Source organism: Macaca nemestrina, chromosome 2, assembly GCF_043159975.1.
Source record: "Macaca nemestrina isolate mMacNem1 chromosome 2, mMacNem.hap1, whole genome shotgun sequence".
Taxonomy (NCBI): Eukaryota; Metazoa; Chordata; class Mammalia; order Primates; family Cercopithecidae; genus Macaca; species Macaca nemestrina.
This window is the reverse complement of record NC_092126.1, coordinates 97,355,420-97,379,763: the sequence shown is the minus strand read 5'-3', so window position 1 is coordinate 97,379,763 and position 24,344 is coordinate 97,355,420. Positions and strand designations below refer to the sequence as shown.

Genomic DNA, 24,344 nt, shown 5'->3' with positions numbered 1-24,344 from the left:
CTCCGGACCAGGAGGGCACCATCAAGCCCACCTGAGGGCCCAACCTTCTGGGAAACCTCCTCAGATCCCTGCAATCATGGACAGGGGAAGAGGCAGGAGGGGTGCCAGGTTACAGGGAACAGCGCTACAGTGCCAGCTCTGGGAAGGATCCCCACCTATACACACCTTCTCTAGAGGGAGCAGGCCACAAAGCAGAGAGGCAGTGAGCTTAATTGAATTCATGTTTAATAATTACAGGCACCGTGCCCCCCCTTCCCCCTGCCCAGGCAGCAGCAGGGGTGGTACAGGGGCTGGGGCATATGCCCCCAGCAGCGAGGACGGCAGTCCCGAGAGTGATTTTCAGAAAATAAAAAAAAGGACCCCAGGGGCAGGCGTTGGTGCCCCTCCCCACCCCAAGACACACCAAATTTCAAGACTTTATATATAATATATCTCTGTGCCCCAGGGGGAGGAGAGGGACACCTGGTGGCATCCTGGAGGGGGGCCCCAGGCAGCCCCAAGCCATCCTGCCTCTTCAGCCACTTTATTAGTTCAGACACATCACACTACAGGCACCCACTGCCACCGCCGCTGCTGCCGCCCCCCTGCAGTCCAGGCGGCTAGCTGGGCCATCTGTGTGTCCATGGGGCTCCAGGTCCCCGGCCCCACCAGTCCTCAGTTGTGGTCAGACTCCTCCTCTGCCTCACGGAGCCACTTGAAGAAGGCTGTGACAGATTTAAGGGCCACACCCTTGCCCTGCTGCTCTGCGGGGTCCTTGCTACTCTCCCAACTGTAGAAGGCATCCTCCTTTACCACGTCCTCGTCATAGAGCGCATCAAAGAACATCCGCAGCAGGTCTGCAAGCAGGCAGGACAACAGTTAGAGGTGACCCGCCACTGCCACCCCAGCCCACCCCCCCAGGGACCCCTCCCAGGCTCCACTGTTCAAACAAGGCCCTGACGCACCATCCTGACATTTGTGACCATTCCAGAGTGACTAGGCCTCTGACAGGATGCTAATCTCATGATCTGAGAGACCGCTGCACAGCAATGAGTCACTTGGCCATCGGAAAAACCTTACAAACTTGCTCAGCCTCACCTTGGCAGCCTGAAACGTCTCTGCCCATGGTGTATTTAATGGAGAAAACTATATTCAGAATTGGTACTCCTGAATTTAGGAAATCGCTGAAAATCCTATATATATATCATACATAGAAGTCCTATATATATGCTACATGTAACCTGAAAATTCACTGCCCCCCAAACAGATCCTGACAACTCCTGATCTCAATTTCCCTTCCTTCCGCACACATTTCCTCTACACACCTTCTCTGGCCTTGACACTTTTGTGGATGCTATATCCTTTGCCGGAAACTTCGTCTTGTCACGTTCCTTCAGGACTCAACTCAAGCATCACCTGTTTGGACCCTCTTTCTCCTCAACCCCTAGCTGCTGGGTGGCCTTCCCAAGCACGTGTCCTATAACTCCTGAAACACACCCACCCCAGTGCCCACAAGGCAGTACCAGTCTTTCCAAACCAAGCCATCTATGAAATGCTTCAAGCCAGGATGTTCTGCAGGGCATGCCCGGGCTCAAAGTCACAAACTCTGCCTATGGGCACAGTCACCTGCTACCCCCACCCCACAGCAACCGGCCACAGCAGGGCAGAACCTTCACTTATCCCATTCTTACACTCCAAATCCCATGCATACCCACCCAGGGACCTCATCCAATCGATTAGGCACTCTGCCCTGTATTTTCAAGCCCAAGTTTCTCCCACCTAAAAACAAAAACCCGTTTTCAACCACTATATTACAGCTAATTAAAGATTTTGTCTACACTTGATGTTTTCCCTTCTGTCTCACTTAAATATTTCTCAGTCCTTTCCGACCCAGAATCTATCCCCTGCCCCACTAAATACTGTTTTTGCCAGGGTGGCCTCTGATTTTATATTCCAGACATCCTGCATTTTCAGGCCTGCTCCTACAAACGCTCACAGCAGCATCTAGCATTACCAACCACATCCCTCTCCTCAAATTTCTGTCCTTGGTTGTTCAGAGGGGCCTGTCCTCTTTCGGTCCCTACCAGTATGTCTGCTCCACCTCCTTGGGGCTGTATCTCAGGCCCTTATCACTCTCCCTCAGGCAAACCCATATCCTCTTATGACTTGCATATAAGTTACCCTGTGCCAGCATTTCACAAAGCTGCCTCCTGCCCTGACCTCTTCTTTTCCAAAAGGACCCAGATACCCCAGCTATCGAGCTGACATCTCTTGATTCCCTTACTCAAGGACCACAACTCAACTTGATCCAGCACTGCCTACCCCAGCAAATGCCGCCATCACACTATGGCCTCTAAATGCACCATGATTTAAAACCATCCTGGGAGTCATCCATGACTTCTAATCTCTCATGGCCCCTCCCCAGACCAGTGTAACTAAAAGCTGCCAACTCCATTTCCTAAGTATCTCTTGATTTGCCCACTCTTCTCCACTGTCACCAGCAAGGCTGAGCCACTGGTGCTAATGCTGCCACATCCACTCTCACCCCATTCCAAATCCCTCTTCCCTCTATGACCAGCATGATCTAAACACTAAAATCAAATTCCTTTATTCTTTGCTTAAAATCCCACAAAGGCCTTTTCTTGCCCTCAGACTAAATAAGCCCCAGACTCTGGCCATGGCTTACACCTGGCCCTGTGTGGTCAGGCCCACATCCCTCTCTTCAGCCCCATCTTGCCTCACTTAGGACTGGCTGCTGTGCTGTCCCACACTGGCCTTTCTTCAGTATTTCTTTTCCCTATGTCAAGTTCTCCCTACCACAGGTAGAAAGAACACACATAGTGCCCTCATTTCAAGCATTCTCCCCACCACCTTCCCAGTTGTTGTGGAGCGAATTCCCACCCATTATCCCTCAGACCAGGTGTCCTCCCTCCAACAGGACCCATCTTCCCAGGCTCATTGCTCACGCCAGTACTAACTCCATGTCAGCACAGGAAATTGCTCGGCTTCCTTTCCGTGAGCATGCCAGTGCCCTGACACATACCTATGTGCTGAATGCATAACCTGAGACATGTTCACTGAAACCTCGGTCTCCTCATGTGGAAAATAGGGGTAATACCATCTACCCTAAACATTTGTGAGGACTACATGAGGCAAGGTAAGCAAAGCATTTCAGTCCTGTGCCACGCCATGGGGGCACATGGTACTGAGAAGATCCTATCATTTATCACCTCTGCACTGTTGGCATCAAACACATAGCTAGGCACAAAACAGGCAGTCAATTAACCTTCAAGGCTAACTCCTTCCACTGGTAGGAACAACACAACACAAACATTAAGAGGAAGGAATGAAACCCTGAGGGCATTTTGCTCTCTAATGACTACCTACCTTTCCTGGGTTAAGACCCTTCCATGAAGGGTCTGATGCCCTGCTGTCTGGAAGTCCCTCCACCCCACCCCTGTCCCCGTGGCCTGGCTCTTACTGGGAGGCTGTTCTAAGGTCACTACAAGGGCCTGGAGGGCGTAGAGTGCCTGCAGCTCCTTCTGCTCATCGCACAGGTATTTCTGCAGCAGCTTCGCTCGCGCTTTCAGCACTGCAACGTCCACTCGCAGGGGAGTCTCAACTACGAGAAGACAGGGATGAGTGGAGCAATATACCCTTACCCCGGTTCAGAACTGGGAGGCCAAGGCTGACACCCACCTCCCTCCACTTGTCTGTCAGGCCCACCCTTGCCCCTCCATCTCCCTGGTTCCTCTTACAAATAATTGCAGAATAGCAGACAGCCGTCATGAGGGCTCGAACTAACGTGTTGGATGCTATCTGCTGCTCACTCAGGTTGGCCTATACGGGAGAAACAAATGACCCCCCAACTCTGAATTGTGCCCTTCAGTCTTCATTCTTGCTACCCCCCAGCCCCACCCTAAGAACTACCTCTCCTTTACCGATATCCAGGAGAAACCTACCTCTATCCAGTCGAACACCCGCTGGTTACTGCTACCCTCCTTCAGCAGCTTCTCCAGCTGCCTGTTCAGCTCCTCGGAGGGGAGTGCCCTCTGGCCAGGGGCTTCCGACTCCTCTCCCAGAGTATACTCCACCTTCTGCAATGGAAAAGGCCCGCAGTTAAGAGATAAGGTTGCCAACGTGAGACACGAAAGAAGACTGGCCAGTCTCAAATGCTAGAATTAACCCAACTCCAGCCCCAAACCTGTTCAGCGATGAATGCACCAATGTCCTGGCCTTCAGGTAGAAATTCCTTCCAGCTAAGCCCGGCTTCTCGCCACAGCATCCCCACCTTTTTAGGACCCTGGAAAACACAAGACCAACCCAACTTACCAATGCTCTCTCTCTCCAAGGACCCAACAGCTCTACCACATGAATCCAACAAATATTTACTGAAAGCCTACTAGGTACCTGCTAGGCGTTAAAGATGCTATAGAAGTACTAACAGGCACAGCCCTTCCACTCCTATAGTCTAGTGCAGGGCACAGACGTCAGTCAAATAACCACCCAAGTAAGAACTCATCCCAGGTACAGTGGCTCACACCTGTAATCCTAGCACTCTGAGAGGTGGAAGTGGGAGATCACCTGAGGTCAGGAGTTGGACACCAGCCTGACCAACATGGCGAAACCCTGTCTCTACAGAAAATATAAAAATTAGCCAGGCATGGTGGTGGGTGCCTGTAATCCCAGCTACTCAGGAGGCTGAAGCAGGAGAATCGCTTGAACCCAAGGCGAGGGTTGCAGTGAGCTGAGATCATGCCACTGTACTCCAGCCTGGACGACAGAGTGAGACTGTCTCGAAAAAATAAATAAATAAAATAAAAGAGAACTTGTCCACCACAGTGCTATGACACCAGAGTAGGAAAAACGACGTAAAGTCCTCTAGGAAGGGACAACTTCTAACAAGTATGCTTGTTTCTTAAACCCAGAAAATGTTAGACACAGATACACCCCACCCCTAACATGAATTAAAAAATCCTCATAAAACCAGCAGTCTGAGTGCATTTTCTGCAAGAGACAACAGACTATGAAGACATCATTCTTTTCTTTATAACAGAATGATGGCACTGGCCCTTAGCAAGATTACTGCAGTTCATATATTTTAAAACATGTCCCTTTTTTTCATATTTTAACTAAAAGTTATCTTACGGCCAATATATATCTTTTTTTATTTTGAGATGGAGTCTTGCTCTGTCGCCCAGGCTGGAGTGCAGTGGCACAATCTTGGCTCACTGCAACCTGCCCCTTCTGGGTTTAAGCAATTCTCCTGCTTCAGCCTCCCGAGTAGCTGGGACTACAGGTGCGCACCACCAGGCCCAGCTAACTTTTTTGTATTTTTTGTAGAGACAGAGTTTCATCATGTTGGCCAGGCTGGTTTCCAACTCCTGACCTCAGGTGATCCACCTGCCTCAGCCTCCCAAAGTGCTAGAATTACCACACCCGGCCCAGTCTTTTCTTTCTTAACAGCGCATAAAGAATGTCTTATAATCTATGGCACCTTGGAGTGGATGAAATACACAAATAGTTCAATACACTTATCTGTTGTTAAAAAACAACAACTTGTCCTGGTACACATCTATTTAAAAGAATTAAATGATGTTGACATAACAATTCCTTTAAATCCCAAGTGTGATTCCTCCAGGTTCAAGATGGCTGAACCCTTGAAACTGCACACACTCACCCCAACTTCTCACTTCCACTAAGTACCACACTCAACTTACTTTTCCCCATCTTTTTGCCTTTACATTTGCTAGCTACCAATTAACTTTCACAAAGCCACCTCGGCACCCTGAGGAAAGCCTGCTGTCACGAATATTGTGAAATATTCCTTTGCAACCCCACAGTACTTAAGATACTCCACTCTACTTCAACTATTTTATTTCACACTTTACTGTTTTTATCAAGCTGTCATTTCTTCCTTTTTCTCTACCAACTTGTTTCTTATGTTTTATTCATTGCTGTATCCCTAGTGCTTAATATACAATAAATGATCAACAAAACCCTAGTTCAATAAATGAATAAATAAATGCATCAATCATGGGCATAGGGTCTTAGACTGCCATTCTCCTCCAGTCTTGGCCAGAACTCATGATAGGAACTGGTGTGCGGGAGATGGCCCACCTCAGTATTTCCTCTCCCAGGTACCAACACAGTCCTGCCATCACCATCACTCCACTCCACCAATGGACCATGAAGCTTCAGGGCCACAGCAAACAGCCAAAACCACACCGTGGGAGGCATCTCTGGATTCCTGGCCCTCACTCACCATGCTTTTGCACAGGAGGCCCAGGATCTCCAGCAACAGGGAAGCAGCTTTGCCCAGTGGTCTCAGAGGCTTTGTAATCTCCCTACAAGAAGAGAAAAACCTAATGTTGACAGCCTCCACAGTTCTCTCGCCACTTCTCCATCTCCCTCCAAACCCGGGTATCCAACCCAGCACATTTCCCTACCACCTTTCCTCTGGTCTTTACCTCCCCTGAATTCCACCCAGGGGACTTACCTGAACAGCTCCCCCATGGGCACCCCACCTTCCTGCAGAATGGGTGTTACCAGTTCCGCTAGGTAGAGCCACACGTGGGGGATGTCAATTTCCATGTCCTCAGCCAATTCCAAGATTTCATACAGCCTGCAAAGGGAATTCAAAGTCAAGACATTCTAGGCCAGGTCCCCACTCTTCCTTCTGGGGCAACATGGCATGGCTAAGGGATCAACTATGGAACCCCCAGGAACATTTTCTTTTAGTTTTATTTTTTTGTTTGTTTGAGACAGAGTCTCATTCTGTCGCCCAGGCTTGAGTGCAGTGGCGCGCTCTTGGCTCACTGCAAGCTCCGCCTCCAGGGTTCATGCCATTCTCCTGCCTCAGTCTCCCGAGTAGCTGGGACCACAGGCGCCCGCCACCACGCCCGGCTAATTTTTTGCATTTTTAGTAGAGACGGGGTTTCACCGTGTTAGCCAGGATGGTCTCGATCTCCTGACCTTGTGATCCGCCCGCCTCGGCCTCCCAAAGTGCTGGGATTACAGGCATGAGCCACTGTGCCTGGCCCCCAGGAACACTTTCTAGACATGGGGACAATGATCTCAAGCTAAGGACACAGAGGTGGCCTCCCTTGAACCTCCCGGGTTCAAGCGATTCTTCTGCCTCAGTACCCTGAGTAGCTGGGATTACTGCACCACCACGCCCGGCTAATTTTTGTATTATTACTAGAGACAGGGTTTCACCATGTTGGCCAGGCTGGTCTAGAACTCCCCACCTCATGTGATCCTCTAGCAATCCAACCCACCTTGGCCTCCCAAAGTGTTGGGGAAGACAGGTGTGACTCACCACACCCAGCCAGGGAACCTATATTCTTATGCAAGGTTCCAAGGGTCCCAAAAAGGAGGTAAAAAATTGTGGGTCTGTAAAAGTGGGAGGCCCAGAGAAGTTGGTCATACCCTTGGTAGTACTGAGCAGTAGACAGGTGTCCAGCACAGAGCAGCTGGTGCAGCAGCTGCCCCATATGCTCACGAGCAATGGCACTGCGCTCCAGCGTAGACTCAACACCATGCCGTACAAAGATGAAGAGCAGGGAGGGTGAGGCCAGCTCCTGCACACATTGGACTGCCTCCTGAGGGGCGCAGGGCACAGCAGGAAGAGACCAGTCACTGTCTGACCCACACAACGCACCCCTATGCCTGCCAGCATGATCCCTTCCTGCCCACTCCTCAATCACACACCGCTCCCACTGCCTACTTTCATGTCATTGAGATGGAGATATTCCTCAATGATAGCCTTGGATTTCTTCTCTAACTCCTCCTCAGAGAGTGCTGCCTTCGGGGGGCTCACTGGGGGTAGGGTAGCTTCTCGCTTCACTGTGGGAAGAGAACACAGATTAGAGAGACTTTTTAGTCTTCCCAGCAAACAAGATTCAGAGCTCTCAAAAAGCTGGGGACCAGCTAGTCCCAAGGCAGCCAACACTTTTCCCTCCATTCCTCTCCCAGACTCTCACCGGCATCCCGCCCACGGTCCCGATCCTCCGTGAGGCTAGCTGCTTTGCGCAGCCCCTCAGGCTGGGAGGGCCGTTCTCTACTCCGCTCCTCCACTTCCTTGCTGAAGCTCCGCTTGGTAGCAGGTGTCCGCGCACGATCAAGCCGGTCCCCACGGTCCCCTCCCCGTTCACTCCGCTCTAGGCGGTCTCCCCGGTCCCCAGCTTTCTCGCCTCGTTCCCGGCTCAAGCTACTCCTGGAAGAAAGACAGACACATTTTCACTCACTTGCACTGCTCACAGGCACTCATATAATTACACAACATGCTAAGCAACTGTTGGGCCTTGTTCTTGGCATAATGAATATGCCCCAATCTAACCCAAGGGCTCCAACCAGGACAGGTATGAAGAATTTCCATCCCATGGCAACAACCAGAACCCAATCATGGTACCCCCAGTGTGAATAACAAAGACATCCAGGAAACCTCACCTCTGCACCACACGCCTATTATCTGTGCTTTCTGTGGGAACCGCTTGTTGAAGGGCTGAGAAGCGATTCAAAGTACTAGTAGCTGGGCGAGCAGCTTCTGATGCTGGGGATGCAGAAAATCCGTATTAAAATATTTTTCTCCTTTCCTGCATTTTATCCCCTACTTGCCAGTTTAAGACACTTGGTCCCAGTCCCAAAAGTAAAGCAGTTCAATCCCTGGAACCACAACACAAACCTCCTCTATTGCCTACATTGCCTAACTACCTTGTACTGAAAGCCTCTCTAACAGGAAAGGCTCTGTCCTCAAGGGAGCTCTGATGGATCACCACCCAGCTCCTGACACCGCCTCCGTACCTGCGTCTGAGGGCTTGGCTCCTGAGCCTCCGCTGCTGCCCTTGCCCCAGCTCAGTCGCCCTCCAGGTGCAAAGAGCTGGTTGTTAGAATCGATGGAGCCAGGCTGAAGAAGAAAAGGGGAGTAGAGTCATAGGTCTAACCTGGGTGAGTCCCTTGGCCAGCACCACCACATGCAGCCAAACAGGTAGTGCACGGCCCAGTCCAGGGATCAGAAAACCTTTTTTAATAAAGGGCCAGTCTCTATTGCAACTACTCATTTCTGCCACAGCAGCATGAAACCAGCTGTAGATGATAAAGGCATGGCTGTGACTGTGTTCCAATAAAACATCATGGACACTGACATTTACATTTTACTTAATTTCCACAGCATAAATTACCATTCACTTTTTAATTTTTCACAACTTTAAAATGTAAAAACCCACTACTGGGTCCTGGGATGTATGAATGGGCTGGATCTGGCACGTGTGTGTGTTTGCCAAACACTGGTCCAGACTAATGGGAGTACCACCCTCCCTCTACAGCTGGCAGTACTGTCTCTACCGATCCAACCAGTTAGTCTAAGAGGAAACATTTAGTTGTCACCTTCTCAACCTTAGAAAAGTGAGGGGACGGCCGGGCGTGGTGGCTCAAGCCTGTAATCCCAGCACTTTGGGAGGCCGAGACGGGTGGATCACGAGGTCAGGAGATCAAGACCATCCTGGCTAACCCGGTGAAACCCCATCTCTACTAAAAAATACAAAAAACTAGCCGGGCGAGGTGGCGGGCGCCTGTAGTCCCAGCTACTCAGGAGGCTGAGGCAGGAGAATGGCGTGAACCCGGGAGGCAGAGCTTGCAGTGAGCCGAGATCCGGCCACTGCACTCCAGCCTGGGCGACAGAGCAAGACTCCGTCTCAAAAAAAAAAAAAAAAAAGAAAAGTGAGGGGACGAAGATCTAAACCTGAGTTGAATCACCCACTCCCACACACACCCCTACCTTGGTGATCTTGGTGAGTCGTGAGGTGTCAATGGGGCGGCTACCTTTGCTGATGGGAACTGTGTTCCAGCCACCATCATCCACAAGTGGAAGTCCACGGCCTGACACAAAAAGAGGGGCATACTGGAATAATGAATAAACCTTAGCAGCCCCTTCCCCTTGGGCCACCCCCAGCCTCCCTTCCTCAGATCCTCAGTTCCATCATGGGGTCTCAGTGGCCCAGACACGTGGCACTAACAGGAAGTCATCAGAGGAAAGTATAACCTCCCAGTCTCTTCACTGCTCCCTTCTCAATCCCAGCCTGGAACTCACTGATGGGCGGGCCTGGAGGGCCACCCCGACGCTTGTCACTGCCCTTGGCCATGAGCTGCTGCACTTTGATGTGCTCTCGATGTTCTTCCATCTCAGCCTCCTTATGGATCTGGTCAATGGTCTTGGGACCCTGATCCCCTCGGCGTGGCACCCAATTGCTCTGTGGAGACAGAAGGCCAGTCACGATGATGTCAGGGAAGGCCAGACAAGACAGTGTCAGAAACTGGAGGCAGCAGGCTGGCAGTGGGGAGGAGGGGGACACACACCCCTCGCAGATCCAGCACGTCCTGCAGCATAAAGCGGATGCGGGATGACGTCTTCTTTTCTTTAATGATTTTTTCCATCTGGTTGAAATACTGATCCATTCGGGGCTATGGAGGAGAAAGGCATCAGACCAGGAACTTCTCATGTCTCACCTATAACTGCAGGCCCCACCCCTCCCCTCAGGCCTTCCGCCCCGTCACTGTGGCTCAGTGAGCCCCGCATGCTTCAGCCCATCCCCCTCCAGATGCAAGGACCTGTACCTTGGCTTTTTCAAAGTCCAGGTCTTTGCCAATGGTGGTAAGCAGACGACAAAGGCACTCAAGGGACTCTTCATCATGGTTCTTAAGCAGTTTGACCACACAGTCATGCATTATTGCCTCTGTTAACATCTTCAGCTTGAACAACTCCCCAATAAACTTGATATTCCCTAAAGAGCGCCGCCGGGCTATGTCCCGAGCCTCTTCCAGCTCTTCCTTAAGGCGTCCTCGTTCCTCTGCCTGCCATTCACAGGACAGGGATTGTGTCAAAAAGATAGCCAGCCACTCTGCTAAAACCCTTTTCTACCTGGATATCCAAACTTAGCAATAAGCACTCAGTCCTGAGGCAGGCTGGCTGGGCATAGTGGCTCATGCCTGTAATCCCACCACTTTGGGAGACCGAGGCAGACAGATCACTTGAGGTCAGGAGTTTGAGACCAGCTTGGCCAACATGGTAAAACCCCGTCTCTACTAAAAATGCAAAAAAATTAGCCAGGTATGGTGGCACATGCCTGTAATCCCAGCTACTTGGGAGGCTGAGGCAGGAGAATCGCTTGAACTCGGGAGGTGGAGGCTAGCCAAGATCACGCCACTGCACTCCAGCCTCGGTGACAGAGCGAGACTCTGTCTCAAAAAGGAAAAAAAAAAGTTCTGAGCCAGAGAAATCCCCAAGACACCACTATCTCCATTCCAAATTCTACAGTTGAGTAGCATCTGGGTGAGGGAAGGAGCTGAGTGGGGAGTGGAATCGGTAGTGGGTTTTCTCTCACCGTAGCAGCTTCATCCATCTCTTTTTGCTTCTTCTCAAAAACCTCATCATCATCTTTGTCTTTCTCAAACTCCTTCTGACATCGATTCAACAACAGCTTTCGGAAGTTTACAGTCACTGTTGGCTTTTCCGTAGTGGGCACTTTCAGCTGCAGGTCGGAGAGAATGTCACACTCAGACTAGTACTGGGCAGGGAAGGCCCTCCAAGAGCCTTTAACTACCTGACCCAGGAAGATATCTGGCCCCAGCTGTGCCTCCTTCCAGCTGGAAGAGGTGCAAGTTGGAGGAGAACCAAGAAGCTGGACTCAAGGAGTCTTGGGAATAGAAATGGGCAACTAGACCATAAGATTTAGAACCCAGTGGAAACTAACCGCCATGAGGCAGCGGCACATGTTGGCATAGGCCACAGAGAAGTTGGGCTCTGAAATGGCCTTCTCAAAAATGAGGTCAATGACCCCTTTGAGGCGTTCCTCGGTGTCAATGGCCAGCTGCGTCACTTGCTTCATCAGCTGCTGGAACATCTGGGGTGTCAGCTTATTCAGGATGGAGCGCACCCTGCGGAATAGGTCCTGGAGGAAGAGGAGACAAGAGTTCCAGTGAGGGTCTCAGAACAGGCTGTTCAGAGGGACAGGAGAGAGTGGTGGGGACTTAGGCATGACAGATGCTACTGATAAGGACAAAAAGCAGCAAAGAGGGCACTGACAGCAGACCTGGAAAAGAAATGGAGAGAGACCAAAAGCAGGACTCGCCAGTACCTGGGTTTTGCTGCCATCAGCATCCTCTTCCCCTCGGTCCTTATCAGCTGCCGTCCGCTTGCTGCTGGGTTTCCAGGCTTTCTCTGCTTTGTTCAGTTTTATATCTTCGGTCATTAACACTGTGGCAATGATCTTGCGTGGTTCTTTTCGGGTGCCCTGCTGAGAGCGCCGGGGTCCCAGGCCAGCCTGCTAAGCAAGGGATGAAGACAAGAGGGGACGTGGAACTAGTCAGCACAATATGTGATACCACTACTACACGCCTCCAGGGCAAAACCCTCCCCGTCAGCACTGAGACACAGGGGAATCATCCACTCCCACTCCTTATCCACCTGCCCCTTTACCCAGCCCCACTCACCGGCCCTCGGGGCAGCTCCCCACCTGGCCCACCCCTTGGGGGCCCACGGGTGCTAAGGGCTGGCCGGCCAAGGTTGGCAAAGGATGGAGTGAAGTCTGGGCCATAATTTATGCCTTGTAGTCTAGTGGGGTCCAGTGGTCGCAGTGGTGTTTTATTGGCCTGCAAAGAGGACAGGAAAAGGTCTTAGAAGCAGGCTAGAGCAGTTGACTACTCTTTCAGGACCTCAGGCTCCTCCCCAATCCATCCAGCACAAACTTATCGTCCCCTCCCTGACTCAAGCCACTAACCTTGTCCAGCACCACATCACTGATATGGGGCAATCCCTCTGGCTTCTGCATACTGGCAAAGATGAACTGAAAACCAAGCAGGAACTCACGGTCGTAACGTTTTTTCTCCTCTAGATTTAGAGGCTTCCACTGATCTGCGAGGAAGAGAATGAAGCAATCATACTGTCTTCTCTGGCCCTAATAAGAAAACTCAAGTCATTCTCAACCCTTTCTTCAGCATACCTGACTTATATTCATACTTCTGTTCCCCGGGCTGGATGTTCTCAGCATTGTGAATTTTGTCTTCCTTTGAGTCCCAGGTCTCATCTGCTTCCTCAGGACGTGGGGGCACACCACTGCCCTCAGACTCTGGGCCTGGATTGCTGCCTGCAGGAGGCTGATTTTCCACCTCTGGTACTGCCGGGTTTGCCTAGAACAACAGAACACCAGTTTTGGTTGCACAATGACCACTGTTCCATACCTCAACTTGGCCCTCTCCCCTTCCGTTTTCTGCTCCCTTACCTCCTTGAAGGCATCCAGAAGGTCTCCAACAGCCTCCTTCTTATTTAGCTCCTTAATTTTCCGTCTCCTCTTTGGCACAGATACTGCCACTAATTTTAAAAAATAAATAAAAGCATGGGTCTTTGCCAATAATTTAAGGAGTACCCTTAATCCCTGGGAAATAAAAAGCAGCCAAAGTACATATTTCCCCTTTGCATCACAGTCTTCAGGCTTAAAAGTCCTTAATCTAGTTCTTAGATTCCATTGCAGGGCCTCTATGACCCAGAAACATGGCAAAAACGGGAGGTCATCAAGGAGGGCAAGGAACCACATCCCCTAGCCCACCCTACCTCTACTGCCCAACCAATCCTTACCTTGAGTGGCCGCTGCTGCCTCCAAATTCTGAGACAAGTTGGCTGGAACAGGGGTGCTCTCTGAAGGGAGCAGTTCCTCTCCTCCCTTCTCACTCTCAGCTTCTCCTGCTTCTCCTTCTTCCTCTTCTTCTTCTTCTTCTTCCATTTCCTCCTCCTGAGCGGGGGAAGTAGCTGAAGGAGCCATAGCTGGAGTGGCAGAGAGGATGGTGGCGGGCGCCACTGATGCTGTCACCTCCTTGGCCTGCTCCTCTGGCTCACTGACTGGGCTTAAGTCCACAGCTGGTGGCGAGGGGGCTCCGTTGAGCAGTTCCTCAGGTTGGGCAGTTGGAGCAATGGGCACAGGGGATTCGGAGGGGCAAGCTGGTGGAAGAGCAAGCTCTGGGCTGGACTCCACCTCTGGTTCCAGATCTTCAGATGGGACCATGCCATTAGGCTCATGAATTTCCACTGTGTGAGATGCCAGAGGAGTGGAAGCCTGGAGAGGACTGGAAGAGAATTCAGATTCTGGAACCGGTTTGCTAAGTGTCACTTCTACTTCCAGTATGGGTTCGGCGAGAGGAGTGGGTTCTGGAGAGAGGCGATATGGCTCCCCAGTTTCACGGGAGATGGGGGTTGATTCTTCTACAGACATTTGTATAGTTGCCATAGTGTCCCCAGGAATAGAGAGGACTGCGAGATTAGGCTCAGACCCCGGTTCCAAGACTGGGGATGGTGATGGGGTCGGAGAAGGTGACGAAGGCTGGGATTCTGAAGGGCTGTGCTCTGGGCCAGGCAGCCCTGGCCGGTCAGCAATGATTGCTCCCTGTGACCGGTCATCTGCACCATAGGAAGGAAGAATGAGCAACTAAAGGCAAGTGCTTCACTGCTGTTGTTCCTCCCCATCCTCCAGCCAAGGTATTTCCAACTTAACACTCCCACGTCATCATCTCCCACCTAAGCTATACTTCCACTTTCATCCAAAACCCAATTCACCCTCAAAATCCCACGACCTGAAATCTAAGTCATCCTTCTCTGGTACCCAGTTCAAGTCACTCCACCACCTCAGCATTGAGGTGACAGCAAACTGTCAACATTCCCTTTCCCCGTAAAAGTTCCATCCCACCCGCTTACTTACCTGGCCGGACAATGACAGCAACCTGGGGCGTCTCCCCATTAGCTTGAGGCTCCAGACCGCCTCCCGTCTGCAGGACACAAAGGGTTACCAAGTTTGCACTGAAGAGTCCCACAACCCTTCTTTACTAGAGCCATTTCTACTTTAGCTCTGCCTAGAAATCCAGGAAAGCAGGGAAATAAATCCCTTAGTTGAAAGAAAAGATCCAGAGACTTGGGAGTCCAGGGCAGAACAGACATCCCAGTCAGGGTATCGCTCAAAAAGCAGACAGTACCTGGGGAGGGGTGGGTGTGGAGGCAGTGCGGGCCCCAGACATGATCTCCTCCGTGATATCCTTTCCTCCTTGGTTTGGATCTCGAATTCGGATCTGGGGAAAGAAAGTTATGGGATGAGTGGGAAGCAGGAAGAGCCCACCTCTCCACCCTGCCCCACTCTTAAGACTCTGGGCCAACTCCCCACCCCACACTGGGAAGCAGGTAGGTAGGTGCCAGAAACCCCTTGAGTTCCACTTTCAGCCCATCTGGCTGCTCTTGTAGTCCCTGCCCTAGCTCCCACCCTTAAGAGACCCTTGACCTCACAAAGCAGCCCTGTACATCACAATGCCCCTCCCTCCCTCATCCCTACCCCACCAGCAGTCCCCAAGCCAGTGGCTGCACACCCTGGGGCCCAAGACCCCCATCTAGCACCCAATCGGCTCACTTGTGGCTAGTGTGCCTGATCTCTGGGGGCAGGGCCCAGATCCAGTAGGTGGAGCCAGGGTGACTCAGCGGCTTCCCCAGCTCTGGCACCCTATTCTGGGCACCACGCCCAGGGCTTGAGGACTGAGCAGAGGCGGAGGCCTTGAGAGCTTCCAGGACTTGTGGGGGGGGCCGGGTGGGGATGGGGGCTGGGGCCACAGAAAACAAACCATTTCCAAGGCAAGCCACCAGAAGCCCAAAAGCAAGCACAGTTCTTCCAACCTCCCAGCACCCAGGTCTCACAGGAACTTCCTCGCTAGCCACTTCAGTCTTCCCATGACCTGCTTCTATGCTAAAATCTTAGTATCTTACAAAGAACCTGAGCCCTCCACAGACCCCATTCTCTGCCCACTTTCAGCTCCTTCCTCAAGTCACTGTTCTTTCCGGCACAATGTCCCAGCAGCATCTGACCTTGATTCTCCCCTTCCCAGATGTCCCGGAGCCCCTCGCTGCTACTCACCGTCTTACGTTCCCTCTTGGGAGCAATCTGGGGTGGCTGGTTCATCAAAACTGGGGCGGGGGCCACACCAGTGGGAAACTGCTGCACCCCTTGGGCTGGATAGTAGGCGCCAGCTTGGGGGAGGGGGACGGAGAAGAATGGTGGTAGCGTCAGGGCCCAACCATATCCTAATGCCTGCTTGACACCTCCCACCCCAAAACCTCTCAACACCCACAGCCGGCCCCTTGCCCTGCCCTGCCCTCCTCCCCCAGGGAATCAGGTGTCTGTCAAAGCTGGGGAACCAGTCTGAACTGCGTTTACAAGAATTCCTAACACTGACACACACACATACACACATCTCATAGGCAGGCACTCCTTACCCACGACACACCAGCAACCAAGAGGACTTATGTCTGTCCTTCTACCGTACAAGGTACTCTCATGTATGTACCCCACCCGCTATCAACGTGTACACACATACTCTGAACCTGAAACAGAACCAGGTCTTTGGCTGGGAATGAAAGAGATTTGACAACCCTGTTCCATTTAACTTGAGTCCAGTTCCTGTCTCCAGCCCTTTACAAAGGGGCAAAGAAACAAAGTAACATTATGAGCTAGGCTCAATATGAAGAAAAATTAATTCCTTAAAGCAAACTATCTCCAAAGTGGGGTGTGTTCTTTTTTTCCCCTTAAATATATATGCATTTTTTTGAGATGGAGTCTCACTCTGTTGCCTAGGCTGGAATACAGTGGCACAGTCCTGGTTCACTGCAACCTCCATGTCCCAGGTTCAAGTGATCCTCCTGCCTCAGCCTCCCGAATAGTGGGGATTACAAGACTGCACCACCACGCCCGACTGATTTTTGTATTTTTAGTTCAGACGGGGCCAGGCGTGGTGGCTCACGCCTATAATCTCAGCACTTTGGGAGGCCAAGGCAGGTGGATCACTTGAGGCCAGGAGTTCGAGAACAGCCTGGTCAACATGATGAAACACCGTCTCTACTAAAAATACAAAAATTAGCTGGGTGTGGTGGCACACGCCTGTAATCCCAGCTGCTCGGGAGGCTGAGGCAGGAGAATCACTTGAACCTGGGAGGTGGAGGCTGTAGAAAGCCAAGATTGTGCCACTACACTCCAGCCTGGGTGACAGAGTGAGACTGTCTCAAAAAGAAAATAAAGATAACAATAAAATTTAGTAGAAACGGGGTTCCACTATGTTGGCCAGGCTGGTCTCAACTCCTGACCTCAAGCGATTAACCTGCCTCAGCCTCCCAAAGTGCTGAGATTACAGGCATGGGCCACCGCACTCAGCTCTCCCTTAAATTTTAAAAGAGACAGGGTCTCACTATGTTTCCCAGGCTGGTCTCAAACTCCTGGCCTTAAGCAGTCCTCCTGCCTCCCAAAGTGCTGGGATCACAGGCAAGATCCCTCACACGGCCAGGGCACATTCTTTAACTTCATCCCTAAATTCCACTTGTTTTGTTTTTGACAAGCACGAGTGTATGTTTAAATTTTGCATACATATAAACAAAAACATATGTGTATGAGATTCATACTCAAAACTTTTCCTGATAGGTGATCAAAACACTTGGAAACCACTGCCATAAAGAACAGACTAATCCTTTCCTAGAATGTAAATAAAAAATAGCTACAAAAACCTCCCGAATTTGCATTACATGGGCTCCCAACCATGGAAGAAGTGTCATAGGGAAAGCCTACTAACAGGCTCTCAGGCTGATACCTGATTCTACATTCCCTGATGTGGGGAAGACCCTAAACCCTCCTGGCAATAGAATCACATTTTCTCCCCACAATCAACACCAGTTAAATATTAAGCACCAATCCCTACCACCTATTAACTTTATCATTTTTAGACCAAAAGCCAAGCCTGGGAAGGGTCTTCTGCTTTAGAAATCAGCAGATGGGTTTAGATGCTCCCTTGGGCTTGATCTCACCTCCGACTCCCTCCCCTGCTTACCGTAGGTCCCAAATTCTGTAGGGCTTGCACCTGGATAGAAGCCTGGGGCTCCTGGCTGCACAGGGTACTGCTGTGTCGGGACAACATATGTGGAACGCCCCTGGTTGGGGAGGGGGAGAGAAGGAGTTGAGGGAGCTATGAGTTCCATATCAGACTCCAAAAAGAATGGAGGTCAAGACAAGACAAGCCAACTCTGGGCAATGATCAGAAGTCCCACCTCTGGAAAAGGAATGGAACTGGAGGGTCAGGGTGAGGGAAGTGAGAAGTATATGGGTCTGTGGCTTCTAGGCTCCAAGCCCCCAGCCTCACCTGTCCAGGGATGTAGTAGGCCCCCTGGGAGGCTGGGTAGGAGATCTGGGAAGGGATCATCATTACTTGGGATCCAGCAGGGTAGACATGGGCAGCTGGGCCAGGGCGGGCAGGGGCTGCGCTCTGCACTCGGGAGGCTGCACTGCTCGGGGGCTGGGCCCGGCTAGGGTAGAAGTGCTGTCAGGAGGGAGGAAAGCAGTTGGCATTGTAAAGAGGAGGAAGTGAACAAAACATAGCCACTCCACAATGTCTCTATAGCCTGGAAAGTACTGTGGGCTTCAGAACATGGAGACCAATCCTTCCAAGACCACTTGACCAAATGGTTAAGCAGCTTCTTGAACACACACACGCCCTCCAAATTCAGATGTACAGTTTGCATCCTGTATAGATTTACTCTCTCACTGCCATGCTTACGCATGTCACCTGTACCAAACTACCCCTCTGCAGAGGCTTCCTAACACCCAGATGCATCATGCCTAAGTAAGGCCCTTTTGGGCAACATACCCCCAGCATGCACTGCTCCACCAGCATGTAATGAGGAGCTAACCATAACATGCAACAGCCTCCCAGTCCCCAGATGCGCGTTCTTCAAGATGTAGCCCCTAACATGCATCACTCAGCGTCCAACTGAGAACCTGGACACCAAACAAGTCACCACCCTGAAGACTCCCATTCCCTGTGTCTAGCCCCTGACTAGGATGGAGGGTAAGGATGAGACCAGGAGACCGTCCAGGGTTAGGAAAGGGGTATTACCTGCAGAGACCTGAATCCTCCCTGAGAGCACATGGGGACAGGAAAGAAGAGAATTATCCCCAAGGTGATGGCGGGGGGAGGGAATGAAGGCAATAGGACAGGACAAGAATCCTCCCACTTAGTAAGGAAGAAGTTGCGGAACAGAGAAAGGCAAGGACCAGCTGAAGTGTTTACCTCACCACAGTCCAAAGAGAAAGCAGAGAGAGCAATAGAGCAATGGCAGCCTCCGGTAAAAGGAGCAAATAGGAAAGCAAGAGTTGGCAGCAGGGCCCAAAGCACTGCCCCCAATTCTTAGATGCACTAGGATCCCAGTAATGCCACCCTCATTGACAATATACTATCCAAGGGACCAGCCACCGTAAGTAATCAACAGGGCAAGGCGCAGAGCCGCATGAAAGAACACAGAGGATTAAGGCCAGGTACGGGGCCTCCAGTTTCCATCTTAGGCCTAAATTGGCCAAAGCTTTCCACTGCTCCCACCCGGGCCCCCTACTCCCCTCCCCACAGCCCCTCACCTGGCGGGGCTGAGAAGGCGTGTTCATTTGTGTCGCTTGTGGCGTACTGAACACCACCGGCGCTGTCTGCCCCGGGGGAAACGCTGGCTGAAGAGGGGAGACCAGAGTTCAGCAAGAGGGGAAGCCCAAGTGGGGCAGAAACCCAAGCTGGTGAAATAAGGGGAGCAGATCTGCGGCAAGAGCCTTAACAATCCACATACCCCCTCCCCGTGACAGCCCCCGGGGACAGCCCAGGGGCCCTGTCTCAATTTGGCAGCAGGCGGCTGCACTTTGCCCTGACACAGATGGGGGTAGGAAAATCCAGAGGCTGGAACCTGTTCCTGCCCGACTGCCTGGTCTCCCCCACCCCCACCCCTGCTAATTCCTCCCTAATTACCTGTGGGAGTCCGGGGGATGGGGCGGGTGGGGGGCCTGTGGACTGTGGAGCTTTGTTCATTTCATTTGGTGCCACATCAGGGTCCCCCCAGCACCTGTTGGGAAAGAGTGGCGCTCAGGAAGAGGAAAGGACCCAAGCTTAAGGCAAATGGGGCGGTAGAAGGGTTGATGCAAGGCTGGGTCCCATACGGAGTCCCAGAGATGCCAAGAGGGTGAAGCAGAAAAGATAGAGCCTGTCCCCACCAACATGCTGTCAATCCCACATCACTTCCAACCAACCCCTGGTCTACTCAAACAGTCCCCTCACTCACCCCCTCGATTAAGAATAAGTCCACGGTGCGGCCTACAGGTTCTGGGCATCCGAGGGCCTGGGGTTGGGAGGTGAGGGGTATCAACCTGGCTCCGCGGGGCCCAAGACCAACCAGACCGGAAATTCCAGGTCTCGCTGGCACCAGGCTCCCGGATCACGAACGGAGCTAGCTGCTTCGGCCGTGGTGTCCCCACCCCCCACCCGGGCACACCGGGTTCGGGCCTGGCCCAGGGGCACACAAGATACGCCTGCCGCCAGGGAACCCGCACTGGGCCAGAAGCTAGGCCTGCCGCCGCCCAGGAGTGTAGGCCAGGAAGGGCGGGAGTCAGGCCCTAAAAGGCCAGGCGGGCGGCGGCCGTCGAGGAGCCGGTTTCAGGCAAGTGAGGGTCGGCCCGGAGGGCGGGCGGGGCCGGGGGCTCCTCCCTGCCCGCCGCCACCTCCTCCCTCCCCTGCGCCCTCCTTGCGCAGCGCGGGCCAGTGCCAAAGAACAACGTGTCACTTCCCGGCGGCCCGGCCGCGAAGGGGGGAGGGGGCGGCGGGCCGGGAGCCGTGGTGCCTGCGCCCGTGGGCTGCCGGGCCTCCTCGGGTCAGGCCGAGGTGGCATTTCGCTGCGACGAACCCGGCGCCCTCCCAGCCCGCGGGGCCCGCATAGTCCGGCCCTGCGCTCCCCACCCCCACCCAGCAGCCAGGCCGGGCCGGGCCAGGCACACGTGGGCCGGGGATCGGGGCCCTGGCGGGCCGGGGCCCGGGCTCGGGCCGCGGGGCTAGGGCGCCGGGGCGGCGGCGCAGGGTGGCCGGTCCCGGCCCGGATGGCGGCGGATGCGGGGGGAGGGGGTGGGGGGGCCGGGTCGGGCCCGGACATGGCGGCTTTACCTTCAGTCTCCTTCAGTCCGCGCGGCCGAGCCCCACGCAGCCGCACAGACGTAGTCCACAACCATTTCCGGCTCCCCGCACAGATCCCGCTCGGCGGCCACCGCTTCTCCGCAGGCGCAGCCGGCGCCCCCACGTGACCGGCGCAGGGGGCGGAGCCGCGCCGGGCGCTCTGCGCCGCCGAGCACATGGGATTTGCCCCGCCCCGTCACATGATAGCCACAGCCCGCCCCCGTGTCCCCTCCCGAACTTTGAGACTCCCGGACCGACTCCCCTCTGGGTCTCTGTCTGTTCCGCGATTCTTCAGTTCATTCATACTTTAAGCAACCATTTATTGAGTGCATGCTAAGTACAAGGCGAAGTGCTGGTTGGGGCCTGAGAAACTGAAATTAAAGACTTGGCAAAAAAAAAAAAAAAAAAAAAAGGCGGGCCCAGTGGCTCACGCTTGTAATCCCAGCACTTTCGGAGGCCAAGGTGGGCGGATCACGAGGTCAAGAGATCGAGACCATCCTGGCCAACATGGTGAACCCTCGTCTCCACTAAAAATACAAAAATTACCGGGGCGTGGTGGCGTGTGCCTGTAGTCCCAGCTACTTGGGAGGCTGAGGCAGGAGAATTGCTTGACCCCGGGAAGCAGAGGTTGCAGTGAGCGGAGATTGTGCCACCTCACTCTAGCCTAACCTGGCGACAGGGCGAGACTCCATCTCAAAAAACAAAAGAAAAGAAATTAAAGACTCGGTCTTGCCTAAGTAAATCGTGATACAATACAAATTATGCAGGCTTTGAAAAGAATTTAGATTAGGCCATTGAAAGGGCTATAACAAAGGAAATTAAAAGGATAGAAACATTCTAAATAGGCCAAGTAGTATGAGATTTGTGGTTTAAAAAGATCATGGGCCGGGCGCGGTGGCTCACGCCTGCAATCCCAGCACTTTGGGAAGCCGAGGCGGGCGGATCACGGTGTCAGGAGATCGAGACCATCCTGGCCAACATGGCGAATCCCCCGTCTCTACTAAAATACAAAAAATTAGCTGGGCCTGGTGGCGGTCGCCTGTAGTCCCAGCTACTCAGTAGGCAGAGGCAAAGAATTGCTTGAACCCGGGAGGCGGAGGTTGCAGTGAGCCGAGATTGTGCCACTGCACTCTAACCTGGCGACAGGGTGAGACTCCATATCAAAAAAAAAAAAGAAAAGAAATTAAAGACTCAGTCCTGCCTAAGTAAATCGTGATACAATACGAATTATGCAGGCTTTGAAAATAATTTAGATTAGGTCATTGAAAGGGCTATAACAAAGGAAGTTAAAAGGATAGAAACATTCTAACTAGGCCAAGTAGTATGAGATTTGTAGTTTAAAAAGATCGTGGGCGGGGCGCGGTGGTTCACGCCTGTAATCCCAGCACTTTGGGAGGCCGAGGTGGGCGGATCACAAGGTCAGAAGATCTAGACCATCCTGGCCAACATGGTGAAACCCCCGTCTCTACTAAAATACAAAAAATTAGCCGGGCCTGGTGGTACACGCCTGTAGTCCTAGCCACTCGGGAGGCAGAGGCAGAGGCAGAGGCAGAGGCAGAGAACTGCTTGAACCCGGGAGAGGGAGGTTGCAGTGAACCAAGATTGCGCCACTGCACTCCAGCCTGGATGACAGTGAGACTCCGCCTCAAAAAATAAAGATAAAAAATAAGGCCAGACACGCTGGCTCACGCCTGTAATTTCAGCACTTTGGGAGGCCAAGGTGGGCAGATCACCTGAAGTCTGGAGTTCGGGACCACCCTTGCCAACATGGTGAAACCTCATCTCTACACTAAATAGAAAAATCAGCCTGATGTGGTGGCAAGCACCCCTAGTCCCAGCTAGTGGAGAGGCAAAGGCAGGAGAATCGCTTGAACCTGGGAGTTGGAGGCTGCAGTGACCTGAGATCGCGACTGCACTCCAGCCTGGGCGACAGAGTGAGACTCTGTTTCAAATAAATAAATAAATAAATAAAATATAAAAAGAGCAGACACTCCCACGGAGGGGCAAAAGCGTAAGGATGGAAGAATAAGGACGGAAGAGAAGTAATCCTAAAACTGACAGCCGGCCAGGGGCGGTGGCTCACGCCTGTAATGCCAGTATTTGGGGAGGCTAAGGCAGGCAGATCACCTGAGGTCAGGAATTTGAGACCAACCTGACCAACATGGAGAAACCCCGTCTCTACTAAAAATACAAAAATTAGCTGCACATGGTTGCACATGCCTGTAATCCCAGCTACTCAGGAGGCTGAGGCAGGAGAATTGCTTGAACCCGGGAGGCAGAGGTTGCAGTGAGCCGAGATCCTGCCATTGCACTCCAGCCTGGGCAACAAGAGTGAAACTCCGTCTCAAAACAAAAAACAAAAAACACTGACAGAGGCCGGGGACCATCATCCAGAGCCAAATCCACAGGTCAGATAGCTTGGGTTTTCATCCAAACTCTGATACTTGTTACCTGGCCAGAATTTGTTAACTTTCCTTACTCAATCAAGTCCCCCAAATATATTGTTGCTTACCTAATGGATAGTGCCTAACCTGAAAATCTGGGATTCATCCTATATTCTTTCTCCATCCACACACTACATCTAATCAGACACCAGGTCCTATTGGTATTTGGATCACAATCAAGTCTTATTGATTTTATCTTTTAAAAAATAACTATTCTACCCTTCCCTATGTCCCCATTTCAACTGCATTAGTTCAAGCATTCATTTTCCTTGCCTGCTCTCCTGCTCTCCAGGGTTAGCTTTCTCACCCAGATAGCTGATCACATCACTTTTCTGCTTGCATTCAATGGGCCCTATTGAAAGATACTGTCAAATTCTTAGCACAACAAAGCTCTTGTAAACCTGGTCTGAGCCTGAATTTCTAGCTGTATCTCCTGCCACACTTTTCCCTGGCCCCTATGCATTTAGCCAAACGAAATTATCAGTAAGTTTCTGAAAATAGCTTTTCCTCCTTCTTGCCTTTGCTACTCCCTTAGCGATATTCTTCCCTCTTTTCCTCTGTACAAACTTATCTTCCTCTAAGCATATAAGCTTCCTCAAAGTCATCCCTGACCGCCCCAGGCACTTAGGCCCCATCTCAGTGATCCCAGGGTACCTTGTTCACACCCTGGTATCCATCACAATTGTTTTGACATTGCATTAAACTTTTTGAGCATAGATTTTTTTTTCTCTATTTGCATCCCCATAGACTAATGTCTGATGCAGAGTAAGGCTCGGTTGCTATTCACTGCTGAATGAAGAACTAAAGGTGAAAGGTTAAAAGCCACTATGAAACTGTCTTATTCTAATGCATAATCACCTAAATCACAATTTGGGAGAGAAT

At 52.0% G+C, this 24,344-nt stretch overlaps 1 protein-coding gene and 2 non-coding genes across 9 annotated transcripts; all 3 read right to left on the bottom strand.

Moving 5' to 3' along the window:
* Positions 1-208: 208 nt before the first annotated feature.
* On the bottom strand, positions 209-21,142 carry LOC105480127 (eukaryotic translation initiation factor 4 gamma 1). 7 transcript variants are annotated; one of them, XM_011738615.2, is made up of 34 exons: positions 21,010-21,142; positions 20,138-20,194; positions 19,828-19,921; positions 19,452-19,538; positions 18,937-18,957; positions 18,184-18,360; positions 17,875-17,974; positions 15,918-16,030; positions 14,995-15,087; positions 14,724-14,790; positions 13,610-14,425; positions 13,257-13,345; positions 12,978-13,164; positions 12,756-12,889; positions 12,469-12,627; positions 12,114-12,302; positions 11,730-11,927; positions 11,361-11,507; positions 10,594-10,830; positions 10,336-10,440; positions 10,070-10,229; positions 9,758-9,858; positions 8,785-8,887; positions 8,431-8,533; positions 7,965-8,197; positions 7,709-7,827; positions 7,411-7,583; positions 6,479-6,604; positions 6,245-6,326; positions 4,184-4,282; positions 3,942-4,076; positions 3,738-3,819; positions 3,461-3,601; positions 209-836 (listed from the first exon to the last, which is right to left on the bottom strand). In XM_011738615.2, exons 3-34 carry the CDS (start codon positions 19,885-19,887, stop codon positions 655-657), a joined length of 4,818 nt encoding a protein of 1,605 aa, XP_011736917.1. In that variant the 5' UTR covers positions 19,888-19,921; positions 20,138-20,194; positions 21,010-21,142; the 3' UTR covers positions 209-654. The 7 variants fall into 7 exon arrangements, with proteins under 7 accessions (XP_011736917.1, XP_011736918.1, XP_011736919.1 ...); XM_011738616.2 differs by having other exon boundaries at positions 12,114-12,299; XM_011738617.2 differs by lacking the exon at positions 18,937-18,957.
* LOC112426465 (small nucleolar RNA SNORD66) lies at positions 9,938-10,013 on the bottom strand. Its single transcript, XR_003017796.1, has one exon. It is a non-coding gene; the product is annotated as a small nucleolar RNA SNORD66 (small nucleolar RNA).
* Positions 13,476-13,554, bottom strand: LOC112426466 (small nucleolar RNA SNORD66). The gene has a single exon (XR_003017797.2). It is a non-coding gene; the product is annotated as a small nucleolar RNA SNORD66 (small nucleolar RNA).
* Positions 21,143-24,344: the final 3,202 nt, after the last annotated feature.